The sequence below is a fragment of the Cyanistes caeruleus genome, unplaced genomic scaffold, assembly GCF_971803275.1.
Source record: "Cyanistes caeruleus unplaced genomic scaffold, bCyaCae1.hap1.1 HAP1_SCAFFOLD_94, whole genome shotgun sequence".
Classification (NCBI taxonomy): domain Eukaryota; kingdom Metazoa; phylum Chordata; class Aves; order Passeriformes; family Paridae; genus Cyanistes; species Cyanistes caeruleus.
The window spans coordinates 180,782-203,211 of NW_028255897.1; the positions used below are offsets into that span (position 1 = coordinate 180,782).

A 22,430-nucleotide genomic window follows, 5' to 3' on the forward strand; every position below is an offset into this window, starting at 1 on the left:
CTGCAGCACCCAGTTCCCGTGTCCCACGCAGGACTGAGGGCCCAGGAAATAAAACAACCCAAAACCCACTGCGGGCCTGGAAGTTTTGTCCTGGTTAGCAACTTCAGCTAAGGGAACCTCTTGGCAAAAGGGGTAATCAGAGCGTTCCCCTCAGCCTTTGTCAAGATTTTGGTGCCTTTCCTCCAGGTTGTCCCTCAAAATCAGAGGGGGGTGGAGCCTGCACCAGTCCCCCCAAATCGGTGGGAGACAGAGACTTCTCCCAGGCCCCTCAAAGCTGGAGGAGGATGGAGGCGATCCCCAGGCCCCCCAAACTGAAGGGAGATAAATAACTGCCCCCCCCAAACTAAGAGATGGATGTAGCCCAGAGCATTCCCCAAGTCAGAGGGGGAAGGGGAGACTGCCAGCCCCCTCAAAGAGGAGGGGAATTGTGCCTGTGCCAGCCCCACAAATTGCAAGGGGACAGAGAACACCCCTGGCCTGGCAGATGGCAAAGAGCAGACGGGGGCTGCTGGGATGGTGACAATACTGGCACCCCCCAAATCAGAGAGGGACAAAGAGCCCACACAGGCTTCCCAGAAGCAGAAAGGGGGCAGCAAATATCCCCTGTCCCCCTAAGTCGGAGGGGCACAGACACAAAAGGCCCCACAAAAAGAGCATGAGGAACCAAGAGCACTGCTGGCCCCACAAGGGTAAGGAGGATGGAGAAACTCCCCATCTGTCTTTGTTTTGGAAGACAGGTGTCAGCTAGGGAGGGCAGGGGCCTCCCCTGGAATGAAAATGTAGACCCCCCTCCCTCTGAATTATTATAATTCTGAAATCAAGGGGCTTTCAGGCAGAGATCTGAGGATAGGAATGACAGTTCTTTATTAGTATTTATAACCAGGCAAACAAACAACAATAACTACAGCATTAGCAAGAAAACAGAACCAGGGACCCCATGACAGCTTTCTCGGCTGAGATAGGATGGAGGAGAGGCTTTGTTTCACAAACCCCCTCGGGCGGGCAGTCCCGGTGCTCCTGCAGGGCTCTGAGGAACACTCAGCTGGAACAGCAGGGATGAGCTGAGATCCTGGGCCGGTGGCTGAGGTGGATCAGCAGCTCCGTGGCGGTGCCTGGCACTGCCACACATCCCGGCAGGACAGGGGGTGCGAGGCCACCAACAAAGAGGGGAGAAGGAGAAGCAGCAGCAGCTCCGTCTGGATGATGGTGAAATTCCCTTCTCCCCACCACAACAACTCTGCGCCCGAAGTGTCCTTCTCCAAAACTGAAGAAAGCCCACCAAACTGTCGCCACCCTCCTTTTTTTCCTGCCCCCTTCCCTCCTTGGTCCCGGCCAAACTCTTTGTCTTTTTTCAAGCACCCACCAAGTACCCACAGTTAGGTTTTACCCCAAACTAATGGGTAAAAATCCTATGGGCAAGCCAGAAATAAAAAAGAAAGACACCTAACCCCCACCAGTCCCTGAGACTGGGGCTTGGCCTTCCTCGTGGAGAGGGGCATCAAGGAAGGCTGCAGTGTGATGGAGACTGTGATGGGCTGGGAACTCACTGGGGGAAAGGATGGAGCAGTTGTGAAGTAAAAGGCAGGTGGGGGACAGAACTGTTCAGAGAAGGGCTGAGCTACAGCTTGAGGAAGCTGAAAAATATCATTTGGGGTCATCCCAGATGGATTTCATTTCAGAAGTTATGGAACAAGTTTAATTTTTGGGGGGTGTCATGTTTTCCCTTGGAGGTGGACACTCTGCAGACTTGAGCTGCATTGCCAAAATGCTCAAGTCTCTGCTGCAGGTCACAGCGTTTCTTCTTTGGCTGATCCCGGCCCGGTGCTGAGCCCAGCAGAGCCCTGGCAGAGCCCAGAGCAGCCTAAGCATCCGCAGAGCCCGGCTGCAAGGAGAGAAAGCAGAAACCGCCCGTCAGCTGAAGGCTCCTGTCCCCTTGTCCCAGCCAGCCACGGTGCCCAGGCCATGCTGGCCGTGCTCAGAGCTGGGCCCAAAGCTGCCCATCACTGCTGCCTTGGGGAGCAGAGCAGGAGGGCAGGACATGTGCCCAGCCTGCAGCCAGCCACGGCAGATCCAGCCCCTCAGCAGCTGCCCAGAGCGGGATGCTCCTGTGCCCGCTGCCATCTCCCAAAAGCTCTTGTCCCACCCATGCCAAGGAGATGAGGACCCACCTCACACCATCCGCTGCCACAAGAAAAGCTGGTCCCAAACGATGTCCTCAGTCTTCTCCAAGGGCACGGCCCATCCACGCCACAGCTGGTCCCAAGCACTTCCCGATCCAGACTGGACCCCACCTGGAACGCTTCCTTTAGAAAAACAAACAACAAATTAATGAAAATAGGTTACAGACAAAAAGGGGAAACAAGAAAAATGGTAAAAAATCTTCTGTCTGTCAGGAGCTTGGGGAAGGCCCAACCCCTACATTCTGGGGAAAAACCCACCCATGGGTGAGGGAAGCCCATGCTTTCTCCCTTTCCCCCTGCACTGTCCCCCAAAATCACGGTGATCCCAAAGCAAAGCAGGGGAGTGGAGCAGCCCAAGCCCTTCCTTGCCTGCACAGCAAAGCAGCCGTGCTCAGGTTCTGGAGTCCCACCTGTGCTCCTGCCATGGGGGTTTGTTTGTGTCGGGCTGGCTGCCCCAGCCCCAGCCCGGGGCACGGTGGGTGCTGGGGGCTGTTGGCAGGGCCAGGATCCCACTCCCATTTCGTAACCACCCCAGCCCACGTCCCCAGCCCTGCCAAAAACCAGCTGGGCAGCCACTGAGGAATCAGTTGCATCTGCCCCAGCAAAGGGGAAACCTTTGGTTCCCGGCCAATGCACAAATCTGGGAGCATCCCCCTGGGTCTGGACTTACCTGAAAATTCACTGTGGAGCCTGGCTTTGAAGAAGGTGCCAGAATCAAAGTCCATCATTGCCAGCTCCCTCTGGCCAGGTGGAGGAAGAGGTTGTCATCCTTGCTGCTGTCCTCCATGTCTCCAGCAGCAGCAGCAGCAGCCCCACCTGGTACAGCTTCTCCAGGGGCTCCTTCTTCCCTGGGGTGACACCAGGCTGTCAGGGTTCTGCCCAGGGCCCGGCTGTCAGTGAAGCAGGACAAGCAAAACCAGCTCAGATGGTGCCCACCAGTGTTGGGCAGAGCAGCTCAGCTCCAGCACAAGGGCTGTGTGTTCCCATTTGATGACCCCAGTGCAGTGACACAGGCAGGACAAAAAAGTCTGGGTTTCTTTGCTGCTGATTGCCAGGGCATGTGTGGAGCTGTAACTTACCAGGTCCCTGCATCACTGTGCCCGTGGCTCTCTCCCTTCTTCTAGGGCTGATGAATATCCTGCATCCAGGGATCACAGGACAGGTCTTCTAATGAGGGCCTGTCCAAGGAGTTCAGGGATAAACACCACCTGATCAGAACTTGGCAATCTGGGGAGAGAAACCACAAACCACTGGTCAGTTGGAGAAGGCTCCTGTCTGCTTTGCCCCACTATTCCCGTGCCCAGGCCACGCTGGATGTGCTCAGAGCTGGGCCTAAACTTTCCCATCAATTCTTTGTTTTGGAGGAGAGCAGGAGAGCAGGACATGTGCCACCTCCTCAGCAGCTGCCAGAGCGGGATGCTCACGAGCCCGCTGCTGTCTCCCAACACTGGTGTTCCCCCGGTGCCCAGAGATGAGGATCCACCTTGGGAGAGCCGTTGTGGCAGCGGGAGCTGGCCCCATCTGATGTTCCTGCCCCTCCTGAAAGGGTGCTCCCTGCAGACCATCTCGTGCAGCAGGATGCCCAGGGACCAGACGGTCGCTGCCTCGCCATGGTACCACCCAAAGTCGTTCCATTCCGGGGGGCTGTATGACGGTGTTCCTATGGAATATGGATGGAGCTCATCAGGGGGATGCTGCTGCTCCCAGAGCCTGGCCCCAGCATCCCTGGGCATGTGGGGGCTGCCCCAGTGGCACACGGGGTGACCTGCTGCCCTCTCGCCAGCACCTGGGACTTGGGTACAAACCCAGGGCTGGAAAAGAAGCCACTGGTGCTGGAAGAGGGCAGCAGAAACCCTGGCAAGGCCCGACCATGACACACAAAGGGAAATACCCACCCAGTGCTGGGGAAAAACCACACCCACATCCTCCCTGCTGGCATTGCCCAAAAAATATCTTGAACGAAGGCAAACCAGGTGAGCAGAGCAGTCCAAGCCCATTCTCACCTGTACACCAAACCAGCAGGTGCACAGGTTCTGGCTCCCCCTCTCTTCTACCCCCACCCATGGGGATTTTGTCAGGCTGGCTGCCCCAGCCCCAGCCCCAGTCCTGGGAGAATCCCTGCTGCCACACCCTGGTTGGGCCAGGAGATGCCAGGACCAGGATCACCACCCCTGTGTGGGCTCACCTGCAAATTGAGTGTAGGCTGTGTCCTGCAGGTAGGTGCCACAGCCGAAGTCGATCAGTTTTGCCTCGCCGGTGTCCAGGTCTACCAAGACGTTCTCAGGTTTGATATCTCGGTGCAGGACCCCGCAGCTGGTGCAGTGCCGCACGGCCGCCAGCACCTGCTGGAACAGCTCCCGCGCCTCTTCCTCGGACAGGAACCTCCGTGCCCGAATGAAACGCCGCAGGTCCTGACACCGCTCCGGGCGCTCCAGCACCATCACGATGGTGTTGGGGAGCTGAAACCATTCCAGCAGCTGCACCACACCGGGGAAGCCTGTGGACACCTTGTCCAGCAGCACTATCTCCAGGGGTGCGCTGGTGCCGTCGGGCTGCGGGAGGAGCACGGTGCCGTCAGTGGGGCTGAGGCCGTGCCAGGGCTCGGGAAGCCCTCAGCCAGCCCGGGATGCTCTGTGCCCTCCGCTGGCCCCACGCCCGCTCTCCCTCCAGGTGTCCTGGCGGCTCCCACCCTGCCGGGCCCCGGCTCATCCCCGCCCGGCACGGCCCGGCTTCTGCCGCTGGCCCCGCTCACTCACCAGCTCGCCCCAGTGCCGGACGCGGTTCCGTGGCACCTTTTTGATGGCCACCTGCAAGCCAAAGGGAACAGCGGATTCAGCTCACCGCCCACCGTGTCCAGCCCCATCCTCCTCCTCCGCCCCCTCCTCCTCCTCCGCCCGCCGCCGGCCCCTCTGCTCACCGGGAGTCCGTCCGAGAGCCGAGTGGCCGCAAAAACTCTGCCAAAGCCGCCGCGCCCCAGCAGTGAACCCACTCGGTAGCGCTGCTGCAGGGCCTGCTGCGCCTTCCCTGGGGAAGAGACGCGGCCGTCAGTGCTCGGCCCGGGGCCAGGAACGGCCCCCGAGCGCTCCCCGAGCTCCCCGGGCCGGGCACCCGCAGGCGTTCCCTCATTGGAACGCGACAGCGGCGGAGCTCGGGCCGGGGAAGCCGCAGCGGAGGCGGCGGCAGCGGCCGCACCGCCTGTGTCCTCCGCGGGCCCCGGGAGGAGCCGGGGCCGGGGCCGGGGCCGGGGCCGGGGCCGGGGCCGGGGCCGGGGCCGGGGCCGGGGCCGGGGCCGGGGTCGGGGTCGGGGTCGGGCCAGGCGGAGCCAAAGGGCGGCAATGCCGCCCCAACCCCTGGCACTGATGCCCGCCCAGCACAGCCAGAGCCAGGCGAAGAGGAGACCTCGGCGGGATGGGCGGAGACGGGGCCGGGGCCGGGGATGGAGACGGGGCCGGGGCCGGGGCAGCCCCACCCGGGGCCGGGGGCGGACCGGGGGCATGGCCCGGGTGGGCACGGGGAGAGGGAACCTGGAAGAGAAGGGGACACAGGAAAAAGGAGACGCGGATGGGGTGCGGGGCAGTGGGAGAGGGAGAGGAGAATCGACGGAGTCAAGAAATTCGCTTTTTTTCTGCTTCCACTGCTGCTGCTGCCGCTGCTGCCGCCGCTGCTGCTGCCGCCGCTGCCGCTGCAACTGAAGCACCGGGGCCGTTTGTCCCCGTGTCCGTTTGTCCGTTGCCCGCTCGGCCCCGCCCCGAGCCCCGCGCTCCCCGGGCAGCCCCTGAGCCTGGCCAAACACGGCAACTTTGCCCTGCTGAGCCAAGAGCCAGAGTCTGGACTCCTGCACAGGGGCACAGCAATGCCCTTGGCTGCTGCTGTGCCTTGTCCCTGCTGAGGCTCAGACACCGTCTGAGCACATTCCCTGAATGCAGAATTTGTACCTGAGCCGAGCACTGCACTTGTGTCTCCAGCATTGCTTTCCAAGGAAAACAGGGCAAGGCAAACTGGCTATAGCTCAGGGTATTTTACAGTGTCTAAAACTTGCCAAGTCTCAGATCTTAGAGGTGAGAGCCATTTGGAATGAATGGGATGGAGAAACAGTGCAAGATGGAAAAAGGAAAAATAAAAATAGAGAATAGAGAGAAAAATAAATAGAGAAAAATAGAGAAAAACATATTGTTTGTTTCTTTGGATTTTATTTTCATTTCTTAAAAAAGCTGTTTCCATTTTCCCAGAATCTTCTCCCCAGTCCCGTCTGTTCTTTCCAAAAACCTGTCCTGGAGAACAAGGCTCAGCTCCTGTCACAAGATGTGCCCCCAGCTGCAGCTTCTCTTGGCTTCCCACACTGTGAGTGCAGCACAACTCTTGCAGCAAAGCAGGACAAATATTTGAAGAACTTGACAACTTGTTCTTTCTTTTCCTTGTGCACAGGGGAGTTGTGCCATTGGTGAGGTTTTCATTGTTCCTCTTCTACCCAAAGAAAACATGATGGGCTACCAGGAATTGTTGGGGAATACAAGCCTGGCTGAATGTGGAGAAAGAATCTCCAGAGCCTGCAGCCAGCAGTGGAGAGCTCATCATTCCAACAGCCCCATGGACATCTGGAAAGTGATCTGGAACATGAAGATGGGCTGACAGAGGGAGTTTGTTTCTGTGTTCAGTTGAGATGATTCTACATCTCTTGCACTGGGAGAAATCAAGAGCACAATCAGTTGATGATAAGCAGCAGAACATGATAAGCTGGACCTGTCAGTGGATGAGAGAAAGAATGTGAAAAGGAGAAATGCAGGGAATGACTTGGTGAACTTTGTGTGTAAGAAGGGTCATTTTTTCCTAATAATTCCCAATTCATTCCCTTTGCTTTTATCCTTTTAACAAGGCCAATTGCATCTCAGATTCCCAATGAAATGAGAACCCTGAGCTTGTGGAGCTGCCTGAAAGGTGCCCTGTTCCTTTTTCTTCTGCTGCTCAGAAGAAACAATGAAGCGAGTTGGGAAGTTCTGGTTTTTCTTTCTCCTGGTGGATTTTTTCATTTTATTTGCCACTGCAGAGGCAATTTCTGTGATGGCCTCTGTCAGTTGATTCTATTTCAGCAGCAGCAGCAGCAGCAACAGGGCTGTGTTTGAGCACTGCAAATGTGACCTGTGTGGCTTTAATTCCCCTCGACTTAGTGCTCAGGGACTTGGGAGCATTTTGATCTCTACTGATCATGATGCCTGAAACAAAAATCCTGAGTTCCCCGTGACAAAAGCACAGTGGGTAGCACTGATTGAAAGAGGCAATTGCAGCTGTACTGCTAAAATTCAGGTGGCAAGCAGAAGAGGGGCAAGAGCAGCCGGGATCTACAATTGCCAAGGCAAATGTAGATTAAATAATTTTGTGGGACTTTTCTGGAATTTGGTGGGATGTTTCAGGAATTTTGTGGGATTTTTGTGGAATTTAGTGGAAATTTGAGGATATTTTGTGGGATGTTTCTGGAATTTGTTGGGGGTTTAAGAAGATTGAGGGATTTTTAAAAAATTTTTTGCAATTTCATGGGATTTTTTTTGAGTTTTATGGGATTTTGCAAAAGTTTAAATAATTTTGTGGGATAATTCTGGAATCTTGAGGGATTTTGAGGAGACTTGAAGAATTTTGAGGTATTTTCTTCGATTTTGTGGTAATTTGTTTAGATTTTGTGGGATATTTGTGGAATTTGGTGGGTTTTTGAGAACATTTAGAGAATTGTGTGGGATTTTTCAGCAATTTGGTGGGATTTTCCTTGAATTTTGTAGGTTATTGAGGAGATTTTGTGGGAGATTTGTGGAATTTTGTGGGCTTTTGCAGAGTCATGAAGAATTTTGAGGTATTTTCTAAGATTTTGTGGAAATTTGTTTAGATATTGTGGGATGTTGCAGGAATTTGTTGGGCTTTTGAGTAGATTGCTGCAATTTTGTGGGATTTTCCTTGAATTCTGAGGGTTTGTATGGAGACTTGAAGAATTTTGAGGGAGTTTTCCTAGCTGCTTTGGAATTTTTTTGAGATTTGGTGGGATGTTTCTGGAATTTGGCATGGTTTTGGAAAGATTCAGGGAATTTTGTGAGATTTTTTTCTGGAATCTTGAGGGATTTTGAGGAGACTTGAAGAGTTTTGTGGGATTTTTCTGAAATTTTGTGGAAATTTGTGGCAATTTGGTGGGATCTTTCTGGAATTTGGTGGGATTTTTTTGTACTGTTGTGGAATTTTCTATTATTTTGTGGGATTTTGAGGAGACATGAAGGAGGTGTTTTCTTAGATTGTGTGGAAATTTGTAGGGGTTTCGTGGATTGTTTCTGGAATTTGGTGGGGTTTTGAGAACATTTAATGAATTTTGTGGGATTTTTCTGCACTTTTGTCATATTTCTCTTGAATTTTGTATGATATTAGGGAGATTTTGTGGGAGTTTTTTGGAATTTTGAGGGATTTTGAGGAGACATGAAGTATTTTGAGGTATTTTTTTAGATTTTGTGGAAATGTGTGGGGATATTGTGGGATGTTGCTGGAATTTGGTAGGGGTTTGAGAACATTTAGGGAATTGTATGGGATTTTTCTGCAATTTGGTGGGATTCTTCTTGAATTTTGTAGGATATTGGGGTGATTTGTGGGATTTTTGTAGAATCTTGGGGGATTTTGTAGCGACTTGAAGAATTGTGAGGGATTTTTCTGAAATTTTGTGGAAATTTGTGGGGATTTGGTGGGATATTTTGGGAGTTTTCTGGGATTTTTTTCCACTGTTGTGGAATTTTCTGGTATTTTGTGGGATTTTAGCATTGAAAAATTGTGAGAGATTTTTCTTAGATTTTGTGGAAATTTGTGGGGATTTTGTGCGATGTTTATGGAGATTTGGTGGGGTTTTGAGAACATTTAAGGAATTGTGTGGGATTTTTCTGCCATTTTGTGGGATTTTTCTTGAATTTTGTAGCATATTGAGGAGATTTTGTGGCAGTTCTGTGGAATCTTGAAAGATTTTGAGGTGACATGAAGAATTGTGAGGGATTTTTCTGAAATTTTGTGGAAATTTGTGGGATTTTGTGGGATATTTCTGGAATTTGGCAGGGTTTTGGGAAGATGTAGGGATTTTTTTTAGATTTTTTTCTGGAATTCGGTGTGTTTTTGAGGGGACTTGAAGAATTATGAGGGATTTTTCTTAGATTTTGTGGAGATTTGTGGAGATTTCGTAGGATGTTTCTGGAATTTTGTGAGATTTTTTTGTACTGTTGCGGAATTTTCTGGTATTTTGTGGGGTTTTGAGGAGACGTGAAGAATTTTGAGGTATTTTCTTAGATTTTGTGGAAATGTGTGGGGATATTATAGGATGTTTCTGGAATTTGGTGGGGTTTTGAGAACATTTAATGAATTTTGTAGGATGTTTTTGAATTTTGCAGGATATTGTGGAGATTTTGTAGGAGTTTTGTGGAAATTTAAGGGATTTTCAGGAGACATGAAGGATTTTGAGGTATTTTCTTAGATTTTGTGGAAATTAGTGTGGATATTGTGGGATATTTCTGGAATTTGGTGGGGTTTTGGGAACATTTAGGGAATTGTGTGGGATTTTTCTGCGATTTTGTGGGATTTTTCTTGAATTTTGCAGGATATTGTGGAGATTTTGTAGGCGTTTTGTGGAAATTTAAGGGATTTTCAGGAGACATGAAAGATTTTGAGAAATTTTCTTAGATTTTGTGGAAATATGTGGGGATTTTGTGGGATGTTTCTGGAATTTGGTAGGGTTTTGAGAATATTTAATGAATTTTGTGGGATATTTCCGGCATTTTTAGGGAATTTTCTTAAATTTTTGTAGGATATTGGGGTGATTTCATGGGAGTTTTGTGGAACATTGAGGGATTTTGAGGAGACATGAAGGGTTATGAGGTATTTTTTTTATATTTTGTGGAAATTAGAGGGGATATTGTGGAATGTTTTTAGAATTTGGTGGGGTTTTCAAAACATTTAGGGAATTGTATGGGATTTTTCTGCAATTTCTTGGGATTTTTCTTGAATTTTGCAGGATATTGTGGAGATTTTGTAGGAGTTTTGTGGAAATTTAAGGGATTTTCAGGAGACATGAAGGATTTTGAGGTATTTTCTTAGATTTTGTGGAAATTTGTGGGGATATTGTGGGATGTTACTGGAATTTGGTAGGGTTTTGAGAATCTTTCTGCAATTGTGTTGGAGTTTTTTCTGGAATTTGGTGGGATTTTGAGGAGACTTGAAGAATTGTGGGGGATTTTTCTTAGATTTTGTAAAAATGTGTGGGGATTTGGTGGGATGTTTCTGGAATTTTGTGGGATTTTTTTGTACTGTTGTGGAATTTTCTGGTATTTTGTGGGATTTTGAGGAGACATGAAGAATTTTGAGGGTTTTTTTTTTATATTTTGTGGAAATTTGTGGGGATTTTGTGCGATGTTTCTGGAGATTTGCTGAGGTTTTGAGAGCATTTAGGGAATTGTGTGGGATTTTTCTGCCATTTTGTGGGATTTTTCTTGAATTTTGTAGGATATTGAGGAGATTTTGTGGCAGTTCTGTGGAATCTTCAAAGATTTTGAGGAGACATGAAAAATTTTGAGGTATTTTCTTAGATTTTGTGGAAATGTGTGGGGATTTTGTGGGATATTTCTGGAATTTGGTAAGGTTTTGGGAAGATGTAGGGATTTTTTTTAGATTTTTTTCTGGAATTAGGGATGATTTTGAGGGGGCTTGAAGAATTGTGAGGTATTTTTCCTAGATTTTGTGGAGATGTGGTATGATGTTTCTGGTATTTTTGGGGTTTTGAGGAGACAAGAAGAATTTTGAGGTATTTTTTAGGTTTTGTAAAAATTTGTGGGGATATTGTGGGATGTTTTTGGAATTTGGTGGGGTTTTGAGAGCCTTTAATGAATTTTGTGGGATGTTTTTGAATTTTGCAGGATATTGTTGAGATTTTGTAGGAGTTTTGTGGAAATTTAAGGAATTTTCTGGAGACATGAAGGATTTTGAGGTATTTTCTTAGATTTTGTGGAAATTTGTGGGGATATTGTGGAATGTTACTGGAATTTGCTGGGGTTTTCAGAACATTTAGGGAATGGTGTGGGATTTTTCTGCAATTTCTTGGGATTTTTCTTGAATTTTGTGGAATATTGGGGTGATTTTGTGGGATTTTTGTAGAATCTTGAGGGATTTTGAAGAGACTTGAAGAATTGTGAGGGATTTTTCTTAGATTTTTGTGGAATTTTGTGGAGATTTGGTAGGATGTTTCTGGAATTTTGTGGGATTGCTTTGTACTGTTGTAGAATTTTCTGGTATTTTTTGGGATTTTGAGGAGACATGAAGAATTTTGAGGTATTTTCTTAGATTTTGTGGAAATGTGTGGGGATATTGTGGGATGTTTCTGGAATTTGGTGGGGGTTTGAGAACATTTAGGGAATTGTATGGGATTTTTCTGCAATTTGGTGGGATTTTTTTGCATTTTGTAGTATATTGGGGAGATTTTGTGGGAGTTTTGTGGAATTTTGAGGGATTTTGAGGAGACATGAAGGGTTTTGAGGTATTTTCTTAGATTTTGTGGAAATTTGTGGGGGTATTGTGGGATGTTTCTGGAATTTGGTGGGGGTTTGAGAACATTTAATGAATTTTGTGGTATTTTTCTTGAATTTTGCAGGATATTGTGGAGATTTTGTAGGAGTTTTGTGGAAATTTAAGGGATTTTCTGGAGACATGAAGGATTTTGAGGTATTTTCTTAGATTTTGTGGAAATTAGTGGGGATATTGTGGAATGTTTTTGGAATTTGGTGGGGTTTTCAACACATTTAGGGAATTGTATGGGATTTTTCTGCAATTTGGTGGGATTTTTCTTGAATTTTGTAGGATATTGGGGTGATTTTGTGGGATTTTTGTGAAATCATGAGGGATTTTGTAGCGACTTGAAGAATTGTGAGGGATTTTTCTTAGATTTTGTGGAATTTTGTGGAGATTTGGTAGGATGTTTCTGGAATTTTGTGGGATTTTTTTGGATTGCTGTGGAATTTTCTGTTATTTTGTGGGATTTTGAGGAGACATGAAGAATTTTGAGGTATTTTCTTAGATTTTGTGGAAATGTGTGGGGATATTGTGGGATGTTTCTGGAATTTGGAGGGGTTTTGAGAACATTTAACGAATTTTGTGGGATGTTTTTGAATTTTGCAGGATATTGTTGAGATTTTGTAGGTGTTTTGTGGAAATTTAAGGGATTTTCTGGAGACATGAAGGGTTTTGAGGTGTTTTCTTAGATTTTCTGGAAATGTGTGGGGATATTGTGGGATATTTCTGGAATTTGGTGTGGGTTTGAGATCATTTAGGGAATTGTATGAGATTTTTCTGCAATTTGGTGGGATTTTTCTTGAATTTTGTAGGATATTGAGGAGATTTTGTGGGAGTTTTGTGGAATCTTGAAAGATTTTGAGGAGACTTGAATAATTATGAGGGATTTTTCTTAGATTTTTTGGAAATTTTGGAATGTGTGGGGATTTTGTAGGATATTTCTGGAATTTGGTGGGGTTTTCAGAACATTTAATGAATTTTGTGGGATTTTTCTTCAATTTTTGGAATTTTTCTTGAATTTTGCAGGATATTGTGGAGATTTTGTAGGAGTTTTGTGGAAATTTAAGGGATTTTCTGGAGACATGAAGGATTTTGAGGTATTTTCTTAGATTTTGTGGAAATTTGTGGGGATATTGTGGGATGTTACTGGAATTTTGTAGGGTTTTGAGAATCTTTCTGCAATTGTGTTGGAGTTTTTTCTGGAATTTGGTGGGATTTTGAGGAGACTTGAAGAATTGTGGGGGATTTTTCTTAGATTTTGTAAAAATGTGTGGGGATTTGGTGGGATGTTTCTGGAATTTTGTGGGATTTTTTTGTACTGTTGTGGAATTTTCTGTTATTTTGTGTGATTTTGAGGAGACATGAAGAATTTTGAGGGATTTTTTTTGATTTTGTGGAAATTTGTGGCGATTTTGTGGGTTGTCTCTGGAGCTTTGCTGGGGTTTTGAGAACATTTAGGGAATTGTGTGGGATTTTTCTGCAATTTGGTGGGATTTTTCTTGAATTTTGTAGCATATTGAGGAGATTTTGTGGGAGTTTTGTGGAATTTTGAAAGATTTTGAGGAGACATGAAGGATGTTGTGGTTTCTTTGGTTTTGTGGAAATGTGTGGGGATTTTGTGGGATGTTTCTGGAATTGGGTAGGTTTTTAAGAAGCTTTCTGCAATTTTGTTGGAGTTTTTTCTGGAAACTTGGTGTGATTTTGAGGAGACTTGAATAATTGTGAGGGATTTTTCTTAGATTTTGTGGAATTTTGTGGATATTGTGGGCTGTTTCTGGAATTTGGTGGGGTTTTGAGAACATTTAATGAATTTTCTGGGATTTTTCTTGAATTTTGCAGGATATTGTGGAGATTTTGTAGGAGTTTTGTGGAAATTTGAGGGATTTTCAGGAGACATGAAGGATTTTGAGGTGTTTTCTTAGATTTTGTGGAAATTAGTGGGGATATTGTGAGATGTTTCTGGAATTTGGTGGGGTTTTGAGAATCTTTCTGCAATTGTGTTGGAGTTTTTTCTGGAATTTGGTGGGATTTTGGGGAGACTTGAAGAATTGTGAGGGATTTGTCTTAGATTTTGTGGAATTTTGTGGAGATTTGGTAGGATGTTTCTGGAATTTGGTGGGGTTTGGGAACATTTAGGGAATTGTGTGGGATTTTTCTGAGATTTTGTGGGATTTTTCTTGAATTTTTGTAGGATATTTAGGAGATTTTGTGGGAGTTTTGTGGAATCTTGAGAGATTTTGAGGAGACATGAAGGATTTTGAGGTATTTTCTTAGATTTTGTGGAAATGTGTGGGGATTTCGTGGGATATTTCTGGAATTTGGTGGGGTTTTGGGAAGATGTAGGGATTTTTTTAGATTTTTCTGGACTTCGGTGTGATTTTGAGGAGACTTGTAGAATTGTGAGGGATTTTTCTTAGATTTTGTGGAGATTTGGTAGGATGTTTCTGGAATTTTGTGGGATTTTTTTGTACTGTTGTGGAATTTTCTGTTATTTTGTGGGATTTTGAGGAGACATGAAGAATTTTGAAGTATTTTTTTCGATTTTGTGGAAATTTGTGGGGATATTGTATGATGTTTCTGGAATTTGGTGGGGTTTTCAGAACATTTAGGGAATTGTATGGGAGTTTTCTGCAATTTGGTGGGATTTTTCTTGAATTTTGTAGCATATTGGTGTGATTTTGTGGGATTTTTTTAGAATCTTGAGGGATTTTGTAGCGACTTGAAGAATTGTGAGGGATTTTTCTTAGATTTTGTGGAAATTTGTGGGGATTTTGTGCAATGTTTCTAGAATTTTGGTGGGGTTTTGAGAACATTTAGGGAATTGTGTGGGATTTTTCTGCAATTTCGTGGGATTTTTCTTGAATTTTGTTGGATATTGAGGAGATTTTGTGGGAGTTTTGTGGAATTTTGAGGGATTTTGTGGAGACTTGAATAATTATGAGGGATTTTTCTTAGCTTCTTTGGAATTTTGTTGAGATTTGTTGGGATATTTCTGGAATTTAGTTGGGTTTTGGGAAGATTTAGGGAATTTTGTGAGATTTTTTTCTGGAATCTTGAGGGATTTTGAGGAGACTTGAAGAATTGTGAGGGATTTTTCTTAGATTTTGTGGAATTTTGTGGAGATTTGGTAGGATGTTTCTGGAATTTTGTGGGATTTTTTTGGATTGTTGTGGAATTGTCTGTTATTTTGTGGGATTTTGAGGAGACATGAAGAATTTTGAGGTATTTTCTTAGATTTTGTGGAAATGTGTGGGGATATTGTGGGATGTTTCTGGAATTTGGTGAGGTTTTGAGAACATTTAGGGAATTGTATGGGATTTTTCTGCAATTTGGTGGGATTTTTCTTAGATTTTGTAGGATATTGGGGTGATTTTGTGGGAGTTTTGTGGAATTTTGAGGGATTTTGAGGAGACATGAAGTATTTTGAGGAATTTTCTTAGATTTTGTGGAAATGTTTGGGGATTTTGTGGGATATTTCTGGAATTTGGTAGGTTTTTAAGAAGCTTTAGCAATTTTGTTGGAGTTTTTTCAGGAAAATTGGTGTGATTTTGAGGAGACTTGAAGAATGGTTAGGGATTTTCTTAGATTTTGTGAAATTTTGTTGAGATTTGATAGGATGTTTCTGGAATTTTGTGGATTTTTTTTGTACTGTTGTGGAATTTTCTGGTATTTTGTGGGATTTTGAGGTGACATGAAGGATTTTGAGGTATTTTTTTTGATTTTGTGGAAATTTGTGGGGATATTGTGGGATGTTTCTGGAATTTGGTGGGGTTTTGAGAACATTTAATGAATTTTGTGGGATTTTTCTTGAATTTTGCAGGATATTGTGGAGATTTTGTAGGAGTTTTGTGGAAATTTAAGGGATTTTCTGGAGACATGAAGGATTTTGAGGTGTTTTCTTAGATTTTGTGGAAATTAGTGGGGATATTGTGGGATGTTACTGGAATTTGGTAGGGTTTTGAGAATCTTTCTGCAATTGTGTTGGAGTTTTTTCTGGAATTTGGTGGGATTTTGAGTAGACTTGAAGAATTGTGGGGGATTTTTCTTACATTTTGTGGAATTTTGTGGAGATTTGGTGGGATGTTTCTGGAATTTTGTGGGATTTTTTTGTACTGTTGTGGAATTTTCTGGTATTTTGTGGGATTTTGAGGAGACATGAAGAATTTTGAGGGGTTTTTTTTTATATTTTGTGGAAATTTGTGGGGATTTTGTGCGATGTTTCTGGAGATTTGCTGAGGTTTTGAGAACATTTAGGGAATTGTGTGGGATTTTTCTGCCATTTTGTGGGATTTTTCTTGAATTTTGTAGGATATTGAGGAGATTTTGTGGCAGTTCTGTGGAATCTTCAAAGATTTTGAGGAGACATGAAAAATTTTGAGGTATTTTCTTAGATTTTGTGGAAATGTGTGGGGATTTTGTGGGATATTTCTGGAATTTGGTAAGGTTTTGGGAAGATGTAGGGATTTTTTTTAGATTTTTTTCTGGAATTAGGGATGATTTTGAGGGGGCTTGAAGAATTGTGAGGTATTTTTCCTAGATTTTGTGGAGATGTGGTATGATGTTTCTGGTATTTTTGGGGTTTTGAGGAGACAAGAAGAATTTTGAGGTATTTTTTAGGTTTTGTAAAAATTTGTGGGGATATTGTGGGATGTTTTTGGAATTTGGTGGGGTTTTGAGAGCCTTTAATGAATTTTGTGGGATGTTTTTGAATTTTGCAGGATATTGTTGAGATTTTGTAGGAGTTTTGTGGAAATTTAAGGGATTTTCTGGAGACATGAAGGATTTTGAGGTATTTTCTTAGATTTTGTGGAAATTTGTGGGGATATTGTGGAATGTTACTGGAATTTGCTGGGGTTTTCAGAACATTTAGGGAATGGTGTGGGATTTTTCTGCAATTTCTTGGGATTTTTCTTGAATTTTGTGGAATATTGGGGTGATTTTGTGGGATTTTTGTAGAATCTTGAGGGATTTTGAAGAGACTTGAAGAATTGTGAGGGATTTTTCTTAGATTTTTGTGGAATTTTGTGGAGATTTGGTAGGATGTTTCTGGAATTTTGTGGGATTGCTTTGTACTGTTGTAGAATTTTCTGGTATTTTGTGGGATTTTGAGGAGACATGAAGAATTTTGAGGTATTTTCTTAGATTTTGTGGAAATGTGTGGGGATATTGTGGGATGTTTCTGGAATTTGGTGGGGGTTTGAGAACATTTAGGGAATTGTATGGGATTTTTCTGCAATTTGGTGGGATTTTTCTTGCATTTTGTAGTATATTGGGGAGATTTTGTGGGAGTTTTGTGGAATTTTGAGGGATTTTGAGGAGACATGAAGGGTTTTGAGGTATTTTCTTAGATTTTGTGGAAATTTGTGGGGGTATTGTGGGATGTTTCTGGAATTTGGTGGGGGTTTGAGAACATTTAATGAATTTTGTGGTATTTTTCTTGAATTTTGCAGGATATTGTGGAGATTTTGTAGGAGTTTTGTGGAAATTTAAGGGATTTTCTGGAGACATGAAGGATTTTGAGGTATTTTCTTAGATTTTGTGGAAATTAGTGGGGATATTGTGGAATGTTTTTGGAATTTGGTGGGGTTTTCAACACATTTAGGGAATTGTATGGGATTTTTCTGCAATTTGGTGGGATTTTTCTTGAATTTTGTAGGATATTGGGGTGATTTTGTGGGATTTTTGTGAAATCATGGGGGATTTTGAGGAGACTTGAAGAATTGTGAGGGATTTTTCTTAGATTTTGTGGAATTTTGTGGAGATTTGGTAGGATGTTTCTGGAATTTTGTGGGATTTTTTTGGATTGCTGAGGAATTTTCTGTTATTTTGTGGGATTTTGAGGAGACATGAAGAATTTTGAGGTATTTTCTTAGATTTTGTGGAAATGTGTGGGGATATTGTGGGATATTTCTGGAATTTGGTGTGGGTTTGAGATCATTTAGGGAATTGTATGAGATTTTTCTGCAATTTGGTGGGATTTTTCTTGAATTTTGTAGGATATTGAGGAGATTTTGTGGGAGTTTTGTGGAATCTTGAAAGATTTTGAGGAGACTTGAATAATTGTGAGGGATTTTTCTTAGATTTTTTGGAAATTTTGGAATGTGTGGGGATTTTGTAGGATATTTCTGGAATTTGGTGGGGTTTTCAGAACATTTAATGAATTTTGTGGGATTTTTCTTCAATTTTTGGAATTTTTCTTGAATTTTGCAGGATATTGTGGAGATTTTGTAGGAGTTTTGTGGAAATTTAAGGGATTTTCTGGAGACATGAAGGATTTTGAGGTATTTTCTTAGATTTTGTGGAAATTTGTGGGGATATTGTGGGATGTTACTGGAATTTTGTAGGGTTTTGAGAATCTTTCTGCAATTGTGTTGGAGTTTTTTCTGGAATTTGGTGGGATTTTGAGGAGACTTGAAGAATTGTGGGGGATTTTTCTTAGATTTTGTAAAAATGTGTGGGGATTTGGTGGGATGTTTCTGGAATTTTGTGGGATTTTTTTGTACTGTTGTGGAATTTTCTGTTATTTTGTGTGATTTTGAGGAGACATGAAGAATTTTGAGGGATTTTTTTTGATTTTGTGGAAATTTGTGGCGATTTTGTGGGTTGTCTCTGGAGCTTTGCTGGGGTTTTGAGAACATTTAGGGAATTGTGTGGGATTTTTCTGCAATTTGGTGGGATTTTTCTTGAATTTTGTAGCATATTGAGGAGATTTTGTGGGAGTTTTGTGGAATTTTGAAAGATTTTGAGGAGACATGAAGGATGTTGTGGTTTCTTTGGTTTTGTGGAAATGTGTGGGGATTTTGTGGGATGTTTCTGGAATTGGGTAGGTTTTTAAGAAGCTTTCTGCAATTTTGTTGGAGTTTTTTCTGGAAACTTGGTGTGATTTTGAGGAGACTTGAAGAATTGTTAGGGATTTTTCTTAGATTTTGTGGAATTTTGTGGATATTGTGGGCTGTTTCTGGAATTTGGTGGGGTTTTGAGAACATTTAATGAATTTTCTGGGATTTTTCTTGAATTTTGCAGGATATTGTGGAGATTTTGTAGGAGTTTTGTGGAAATTTGAGGGATTTTCAGGAGACATGAAGGATTTTGAGGTGTTTTCTTAGATTTTGTGGAAATTAGTGGGGATATTGTGAGATGTTTCTGGAATTTGGTGGGGTTTTGAGAATCTTTCTGCAATTGTGTTGGAGTTTTTTCTGGAATTTGGTGGGATTTTGGGGAGACTTGAAGAATTGTGAGGGATTTGTCTTAGATTTTGTGGAATTTTGTGGAGATTTGGTAGGATGTTTCTGGAATTTGGTGGGGTTTGGGAACATTTAGGGAATTGTGTGGGATTTTTCTGAGATTTTGTGGGATTTTTCTTGAATTTTTGTAGGATATTTAGGAGATTTTGTGGGAGTTTTGTGGAATCTTGAGAGATTTTGAGGAGACATGAAGGATTTTGAGGTATTTTCTTAGATTTTGTGGAAATGTGTGGGGATTTTGTGGGATATTTCTGGAATTTGGTGGGGTTTTGGGAAGATGTAGGGATTTTTTTAGATTTTTCTGGACTTCGGTGTGATTTTGAGGAGACTTGTAGAATTGTGAGGGATTTTTCTTAGATTTTGTGGAGATTTGGTAGGATGTTTCTGGAATTTTGTGGGATTTTTTTGTACTGTTGTGGAATTTTCTGTTATTTTGTGGGATTTTGAGGAGACATGAAGAATTTTGAAGTATTTTTTTCGATTTTGTGGAAATTTGTGGGGATATTGTATGATGTTTCTGGAATTTGGTTATGTTTTCAGAACATTTAGGGAATTGTATGGGAGTTTTCTGCAATTTGGTGGGATTTTTCTTGAATTTTGTAGCATATTGGTGTGATTTTGTGGGATTTTTTTAGAATCTTGAGGGATTTTGTAGCGACTTGAAGAATTGTGAGGGATTTTTCTTAGATTTTGTGGAAATTTGTGGGGATTTTGTGCAATGTTTCTAGAATTTTGGTGGGGTTTTGAGAACATTTAGGGAATTGTGTGGGATTTTTCTGCAATTTCGTGGGATTTTTCTTGAATTTTGTTGGATATTGAGGAGATTTTGTGGGAGTTTTGTGGAATTTTGAGGGATTTTGTGGAGACTTGAATAATTATGAGGGATTTTTCTTAGCTTCTTTGGAATTTTGTTGAGATTTGTTGGGATATTTCTGGAATTTAGTTGGGTTTTGGGAAGATTTAGGGAATTTTGTGAGATTTTTTTCTGGAATCTTGAGGGATTTTGAGGAGACTTGAAGAATTGTGAGGGATTTTTCTTAGATTTTGTGGAATTTTGTGGAGATTTGGTAGGATGTTTCTGGAATTTTGTGGGATTTTTTTGGATTGTTGTGGAATTGTCTGTTATTTTGTGGGATTTTGAGGAGACATGAAGAATTTTGAGGTATTTTCTTAGATTTTGTGGAAATGTGTGGGGATATTGTGGGATGTTTCTGGAATTTGGTGAGGTTTTGAGAACATTTAGGGAATTGTATGGGATTTTTCTGCAATTTGGTGGGATTTTTCTTAGATTTTGTAGGATATTGGGGTGATTTTGTGGGAGTTTTGTGGAATTTTGAGGGATTTTGAGGAGACATGAAGTATTTTGAGGAATTTTCTTAGATTTTGTGGAAATGTTTGGGGATTTTGTGGGATATTTCTGGAATTTGGTAGGTTTTTAAGAAGCTTTAGCAATTTTGTTGGAGTTTTTTCAGGAAAATTGGTGTGATTTTGAGGAGACTTGAAGAATGGTTAGGGATTTTCTTAGATTTTGTGAAATTTTGTTGAGATTTGATAGGATGTTTCTGGAATTTTGTGGATTTTTTTTGTACTGTTGTGGAATTTTCTGGTATTTTGTGGGATTTTGAGGTGACATGAAGGATTTTGAGGTATTTTTTTTGATTTTGTGGAAATTTGTGGGGATATTGTGGGATGTTTCTGGAATTTGGTGGGGTTTTGAGAACATTTAATGAATTTTGTGGGATTTTTCTTGAATTTTGCAGGATATTGTGGAGATTTTGTAGGAGTTTTGTGGAAATTTAAGGGATTTTCTGGAGACATGAATGATTTTGAGGTGTTTTCTTAGATTTTGTGGAAATGTGTGGGGATATTGTGGGATATTTCTGGAATTTGGTGGGGGTTTGAGATCATTTAGGGAATTGTATGAGATTTTTCTGCAATTTGGTGGGATTTTCCTTGAATTTTGTAGGATATTGAGGAGATTTTGTGGGAGTTTTGTGGAATCTTGAAAGATTTTGAGGAGACTTGAATAATTGTGAGGGATTTTTCTTAGATTTTTTGGAAATTTTGGAATGTGTGGGGATTTTGTGCGATATTTCTGGAATTTGGTGGGGTTTTCAGAACATTTAATGAATTTTGTGGGATTTTTCTTCAATTTTTGGAATTTTTCTTGAATTTTGCAGGATATTGTGGAGATTTTGTAGGAGTTTTGTGGAAATTTGAGGGATTTTCAGGAGACATGAAGGATTTTGAGGTGTTTTCTTAGATTTTGTGGAAATTAGTGGGGATATTGTGAGATGTTTCTGGAATTTGGTGGGGTTTTGAGAATCTTTCTGCAATTGTGTTGGAGTTTTTTCTGGAATTTGGTGGGATTTTGGGGAGACTTGAAGAATTGTGAGGGATTTGTCTTAGATTTTGTGGAATTTTGTGGAGATTTGGTAGGATGTTTCTGGAATTTGGTGGGGTTTGGGAACATTTAGGGAATTGTGTGGGATTTTTCTGAGATTTTGTGGGATTTTTCTTGAATTTTTGTAGGATATTTAGGAGATTTTGTGGGAGTTTTGTGGAATCTTGAGAGATTTTGAGGAGACATGAAGGATTTTGAGGTATTTTCTTAGATTTTGTGGAAATGTGTGGGGATTTCGTGGGATATTTCTGGAATTTGGTGGGGTTTTGGGAAGATGTAGGGATTTTTTTAGATTTTTCTGGACTTCGGTGTGATTTTGAGGAGACTTGTAGAATTGTGAGGGATTTTTCTTAGATTTTGTGGAGATTTGGTAGGATGTTTCTGGAATTTTGTGGGATTTTTTTGTACTGTTGTGGAATTTTCTGTTATTTTGTGGGATTTTGAGGAGACATGAAGAATTTTGAAGTATTTTTTTCGATTTTGTGGAAATTTGTGGGGATATTGTATGATGTTTCTGGAATTTGGTGGGGTTTTCAGAACATTTAGGGAATTGTATGGGAGTTTTCTGCAATTTGGTGGGATTTTTCTTGAATTTTGTAGCATATTGGTGTGATTTTGTGGGATTTTTTTAGAATCTTGAGGGATTTTGTAGCGACTTGAAGAATTGTGAGGGATTTTTCTTAGATTTTGTGGAAATTTGTGGGGATTTTGTGCAATGTTTCTAGAATTTTGGTGGGGTTTTGAGAACATTTAGGGAATTGTGTGGGATTTTTCTGCAATTTCGTGGGATTTTTCTTGAATTTTGTTGGATATTGAGGAGATTTTGTGGGAGTTTTGTGGAATTTTGAGGGATTTTGTGGAGACTTGAATAATTATGAGGGATTTTTCTTAGCTTCTTTGGAATTTTGTTGAGATTTGTTGGGATATTTCTGGAATTTAGTTGGGTTTTGGGAAGATTTAGGGAATTTTGTGAGATTTTTTTCTGGAATCTTGAGGGATTTTGAGGAGACTTGAAGAATTGTGAGGGATTTTTCTTAG

General features: G+C 42.6%; 1 protein-coding gene and 1 long non-coding RNA gene across 2 annotated transcripts in view; both read right to left on the bottom strand.

Annotated features, from left to right (window-relative positions):
• Positions 1-1,668: 1,668 nt before the first annotated feature.
• Positions 1,669-2,267, bottom strand: LOC147646501 (uncharacterized). The gene is made up of 2 exons (XR_015281852.1): positions 2,169-2,267; positions 1,669-1,882 (listed from the first exon to the last, which is right to left on the bottom strand). It is a non-coding gene; the product is annotated as an uncharacterized LOC147646501 (long non-coding RNA).
• A 1,333-nt stretch (positions 2,268-3,600) lies between these two features.
• The window catches only part of LOC147646502 (serine/threonine-protein kinase pim-1-like), a 39,413-nt gene continuing 20,583 nt past the window's right edge, over positions 3,601-22,430 (bottom strand). The window contains exons 2-4 of the mRNA XM_086873305.1: positions 4,366-4,732; positions 3,664-3,840; positions 3,601-3,614 (exon numbers count right to left, since the gene is read on the bottom strand). Of these exons, the coding sequence (XP_086729431.1) occupies positions 3,601-3,614; positions 3,664-3,840; positions 4,366-4,732 (558 nt within the window). The remainder of the gene's footprint in view (positions 3,615-3,663; positions 3,841-4,365; positions 4,733-22,430) is intronic.